Source organism: Strongylocentrotus purpuratus, unplaced genomic scaffold (genome assembly GCF_000002235.5).
Source record: "Strongylocentrotus purpuratus isolate Spur 01 unplaced genomic scaffold, Spur_5.0 spur5_scaffold_10, whole genome shotgun sequence".
In the NCBI taxonomy this organism is placed as follows: Eukaryota; Metazoa; Echinodermata; class Echinoidea; order Camarodonta; family Strongylocentrotidae; genus Strongylocentrotus; species Strongylocentrotus purpuratus.
This window is the reverse complement of record NW_022145595.1, coordinates 22,952,649-22,958,493: the sequence shown is the minus strand read 5'-3', so window position 1 is coordinate 22,958,493 and position 5,845 is coordinate 22,952,649. Positions and strand designations below refer to the sequence as shown.

General features: G+C 35.4%; 1 protein-coding gene across 1 annotated transcript in view; it reads left to right on the top strand.

Annotated features, from left to right (window-relative positions):
* The first annotated feature begins 3,936 nt into the window (after positions 1 to 3,936).
* The window catches only part of LOC105442458 (rhamnose-binding lectin-like), an 11,849-nt gene continuing 9,940 nt past the window's right edge, over positions 3,937 to 5,845 (top strand). Inside the window, exons 1-2 of the mRNA XM_030979802.1 lie at positions 3,937 to 4,187; positions 5,194 to 5,212. Of these exons, the coding sequence (XP_030835662.1) occupies positions 4,122 to 4,187; positions 5,194 to 5,212 (85 nt within the window). The 5' untranslated portion in view covers positions 3,937 to 4,121. The remainder of the gene's footprint in view (positions 4,188 to 5,193; positions 5,213 to 5,845) is intronic.

The following is a 5,845-nucleotide window of genomic DNA, read 5'->3' as shown; positions in this document are numbered from 1 at the left end:
TTTCTTTTGAACTAGAATATCATTAAGTGTGGTTATATTATAAGAGCAGTTCAGCAGTAGCTTGAGGCTTCCCAATAAGTTGAACCAGTAAGAAAAAAAATGTTTTCCACGCTCCATTACTCTCATTGAAAAATCTACCTAACCATTTCAGTCGGAAGCTGAACAATTGCCTTTGTATGTCAAGTATTTTTTATATCACCTTTACTGTAGTCTTCCATAAGAGAAACCCTTTTGATTTTTTCTGTTTTCCCACTCTAAATAAATTTGAATATAATGCCTTCTATCAACTTCAAAAAGTTTGGAGGGATGGAATCAACCATGATCAAGTGAGTAACTTGGCTAAGTGCTAGACTTTTCAGTACCGTGACTCTTCCAAAAATGGTTAAGCTTCTTTTTGTCCAGCTATCAAGAATTTTCCTCAATTTTATCAACGTCTGCTCCCAGTCCATCTTTAGAGCTTCAATATTATTAAAATATATGTAGTGACCTAAGTATCTTATAGGTTTGTGGGACCATTTCAGATCATGATTCTCTAAATTCCAACTTCTATCAGTGTCTCCTAGCCATATCATGGCTGTCTTTTCTTTATTTATTATTGGACCTGCTACTTCGCCAAACTGATTCAGTTCATGTAAAATTCCATTTAATGAAGTTTCATCCGGAACAAAAAATAATGTGTCGTCGGCATATTGCAACAACTTTAGTTTAAAGTCATACCCGACCATTTCTATTGGTTTAATAATATTTTTTTTTCTCACTTTGTTTGCCATGAGCTCGGCAGCTAAGATAAACAGCAGTGCTGACAATGGACATCCTTGTCGTATCCCTCTTTCAACGTCAAAACTTTTGGAAATCCAACCATTAACCAATACCGAACTTGAAATATTTTTATATAGGGCAGAGATCCATTTGCGAAATGACTCACCAAAGTTAAACTTTTCTAGACATGAGTTAAGAAATTGTATATCTAGGACATCGAATGCTTTAGAAAAATCTACTAGCATAATTGCTCCAGTTTGACCATTTTTAGTAAAATATTCAATGATGTCTTTTGTCAACCTTACATTACTGGCTGCCAGACGACCTTTTATATAACCTGTCTGATGTTCATGTACGATCTCCCCAATGACTTTCTGTACCCTTGCAGCTAAAACCGCTGCCATTATTTTATAGTCATAATTAAGCAAAGTGATTGGGATCCAGTTTTTTAAATCATGAGCATCACCTTTCTTGAATAACAATGTGATGAGCCCTTTCTTTTGTGTGTCTGACATAACTCCTGTTGAATAACACTCATTCAACGCTTCAACCACCAATGTTTTTACCTGTGGCCAAAACACCTGATAGAATTCAATAGAGATTCCGTCTGATCCCGGTGTCTTATTTTTCTGCATTGCAAATACTGCACGTTTACATTCCTCTTCGGTAATTAATCCATCACACAATTCTTTGTTTTCGTTAGATAATTGATTAATGTTTTGAAAACCAATATAATTGCTCATATTCTTGGTATCATGCTTTTCTTCTTTATACAAATTTGAATAGTACTTTACAACCTTTTCCATAATCTCTTCATTTTTGCTAACGATTCGACTATCATTTCCACGTTTTAATTGTAAAATTTCCTTTTTCTTTGCCTTACTCTTTTCTAAACCCCAAAAATACTTCGTACTTTTCTCTCCTTCTTCCATCCACCTAATACGAGCTCTGATTCCAGCTCCTCTCGATTCATGTCTATAAATCTTCTCTAACTTCTCCTTCGTGTCGGTGTACTCTTTTTCTATTTCTTTATCAGGTACACTGACATCAATTTGTTTTTCAAGTTCACACAATTTCTTGTCTAATGAAAATTTATTATTTTTCTATCGAGTGTTTTTGTTCTACAGAATTGTTGTGAAAATTCACGAATTCTAATCTTCAACATTTCCCACCTTTTTTGAGAGGAAGGGTATTCATCTTCACAAAAGGAATAGATAATTTTGGAAACTTTCATTTTGTAATTTACATCATCTAAGATATCGGTATTCATTTTCCAATTTCCTGGTCCTCTTTCATTTTGTTTGATACAAAATTTAAGTGTTATAGCATTGTGATCAGTTCTGATGGCAGGACGGATATCAGTACATACTGTTTTTACCTTCATTTGTTTAGATACAAGCCAAAAATCCAATCTCGAAGCCCTCTTGAGAGATATGTTTCTCCATGTGTATTGCTTGATATCTAAATGCATTAGTCTCCAGACATCGCATAGAGCATATCTTTTAACAAAATTTTTGAGGGTTACGGGTGTCTTGTAATATCTGTTTTCCGTTCCTCGTACATCCTTGTGCATGTCTAGCACACAATTCCAATCACCCCCTAGAATTCATTCACGGTCATGGTTATAATGTTTATTCATTTCAAAATTTAACTTTCGAAAGAAGCCTTCCCTCTAGTGCTTTTGGGTGGGCGCATACACATTTGTTAGCAATAAATCCATATCATGAACTTTGGCTTGTAGCATCAACAGTTGACCATTTAGCATACATTTTACTGCAATAGTTTGTACATTTAATTTATCATTGAAAAATATTGAGACTCCTCGTGAGTGATTGGTTCCATGAGCAAAAAAACATGGACCATGCGGCCATTCACTTCTTACAATTGTTTCAATATCTCTAGACCAGTAAGTTTCTTGAAGGAAGAGAATGTCTGATTTCTAATGTCTAAACCATCGAAATATCTGGTTTCTTTTATCCTTATTTCTCAAACCTCGTACATTTAAACTAATAACATGACAATTTACCATTATAGAAAATATAAACAAAATTACTACACACGATACTAATCGTAGATCTGCTCTATTTTTTCTTTGGCATTTTTTTCGATGTCTTTTGCTTTCGTTTGTTTTGTTTCACGTTCTTTCCTTTCAGGGGATGTTTCAATAGCTCTGGTGATTCGACTGATATTTCTGACATATCGTCCACTCCTTCTTCATCGCTCAATAATTGTGATTCCTCGCTTGACGTGTCATTGTGTGCGCGAGAATCGCTCAATGCCAGGCTATCAGCTGATTGATGAATGGTGTTGACGTGTGTCGGTGCTGGAGCCCGCCCCCCCCCCCCCCCCCCCCCCCCCCCCCCCCACTCCGAGAACGAACGGACCGCATGCGTGTTGCCAAAACGTCCTTTTCGTAACAAAAGAAAAAGGTCGACCCGTATTGACATTGACTTTACACACCGGACTTTTGCTGAAAAGGAGGGGGGGGGTCGGTTGGAACACGCATATGCGTACCCTAAATAACACTGAGTGGGGGGGGGGGGCGGGTGCTGGAGTCGGGGTGCTTTTTGAGGGTAGTTATTTGTTTTAATTTCCTTTCCTCTTAATGCGGTTGTATGTTTTTTAACAAACCAAACAAAAGTGTGCGAGAAAACGAAATATTTTGAAACCTTTATTAAAATTGATAAATCACCAAGGTTATTTATGACGTGCATAACAAACAATTCAATTGATTTTTTGCCATGCTTTTGAGGGGAGTTATTTGTTTTAATTTCCTTTCCTCTTAATGCGGTTGTATGGTTTTTTAACAAACCAAACAAAAGTGTGCGAGAAAACGAAATATTTTGAAACCTTGATTAAAATTGATAAATATATTTCATCACCAAGATTATTTATGACGTGCATAATAACAATTCAATCGATCTTTTGCCATGTTTTTGAGGGTAGTTATTTGTTTTAATTTCCTTTCCTCTTAATGCGGTTGTATGTTTTTTTAACAAACCAAACAAAAGTGGGCGAAAAAACGAAATCTTTTGAAACCTTAATTCAAATGATGGAGCGATTCGATAGCGACGCAACTCATGGTTAGATTTCACTAACCATGCTAACAGTTTATTTGTATTCCCAAAACGTCATGAATACAATATTGTTATGCTAACCTCGGCTATGACAATAAACCATATTATATTGATAGGTTTTCCCATATTTTGTTTCAATTTAATCCATCTAAACGGTTGCTATGAATGACTAAAAAGGGAATTTGACTTATAGTCAACCACACGATCGCTCACCTTATATAAGAGCTCAATTAAAGCTTCCAGTCACCATTCTGGATTTTGCGACAGGACACACCTATCAACAAAATGAAAGGAGGAATTGTTATTATATTGGCTTCCGTCTTGGCCCTTATAGGCCTAACTTTGCCAGAGGTATGTGTAAACATTTTTTTCTTCATTCTTGGTGTTTCGTAACAATTAAAATCAACAAAGGCGTCGGCCCTTGGTTTTTGCATACCCTGATCAACAAGATTTTCGGTACATGTTTTCACTGACCATGTATATCATTCCTCTGGCCAGCCCGCATTCAGTCTAAACATTGGTCTTTATACAAAGTTGAATGCCTAATATGTTTTGAGAATATTAACTTTCACTTAGTTAGTTAGTATTATTCTTTATATTGTATTCTTTAAATATATTTTTTCACTGAGAAGAGTTATGTTTACCGTTGATTTGCTCCTGATGAAGACGCATTTATCCTAAACTAAATTTGGTTTGGATAAAAAACAGATAAGAATCAGTGAAATTTGAAGGGGAAAAACAAGATAAAGAAGAAGACAGTTATTGATCATTAGGGTTTTGCAGTCAATTAAACGCACATCTGTAACGTTATGACCTATTTCCCATGCTTTTTGAGCCATCTTCTAATTTCTTCGAACTGGAACTTCAATAAATTTCCATTTTCATGGCACTACTGTCGCTGATGAATAAACAGACTTTTTCGTACGATGCGTGTGTAAAAACACATGTCCCATAATGACGTTCTTGCTAAAGTTGAGCTATTGGTTTATCGTTGACAAGTTTGGCAGACATGAGCGCTGTACAAGATCCCACTATTGTTATTATTTCAGGATATTTATGTATTTTCTTCCGAAAAGGGAAAAGGAATAAAAGGACAAGTTTCGAATTCAAAGTGCGCAACAAGCGGAAGTGGTGCTCAAAAGATACGTCACAAAGTTGCAAATTTGTTTTTGATCAGATGCAACTTTCTTATCTTTTATCTAACCCTTCCTAATTTCCTCACATATCTGGCACGATGTGTTTTGTGCTTACATTGTATGGAACGCCAATAAAAGTGAATTTTAAATTGTATTTACCTTTTGTGTTATAAGTTAACACATCATAACATTTAACTTACACATATCGGTCTAATTTTCAGGTGAACTCCCAGGAGACTGGTAAGTCATTTCTTCGTTTTGTTTATATTTCTTCCTTTCTGCTACATTGTTTTTCCAATGTTTTCTTCTGATTCCTCTTTCACACACATGTTTCAATACAGAATCTGTTTACCTTTTTCGCAAAGAGTGCCCTTTAATATTTGTTTTGTTTGATTGTTTTACCTGACTGCTACGAAACCAAGTGTATGCTTGTAAGTAATATCTGACAGGACTATGCCAGCTTTAAATTCAGTCAATAAGAGTTGCCAAAGTATTGGTTATTCTAGTGGGTCTTATAAATAAGTGGCAAGAAAGAGGCAGAGAGATATGTTTCTAAGATTCATGTGCAGGAATATTAGCATCACTCGTTAAAAGATTATAGTTGAAATCTCCCATAGTGATACACTTTTTGTTTTGAACGGAGTGATAGTGTAATGAATTATTCAAAGTGTCCAGAAAATCAGCATGATTGCTCCGAGGTGGCTTATAAACAACTCTCAAGATAGTTTTTCTTCTTTTTGCGATCATCAATTTCAATAAACAAAGTTTCTGCAATTTCATTCATCAATTTCATGTCTTTAATTGTAACATATTCAAATTGACTTGGCACAAAGAATGCTACTGCACCACCACCTGTCATATGTTCACGATTAT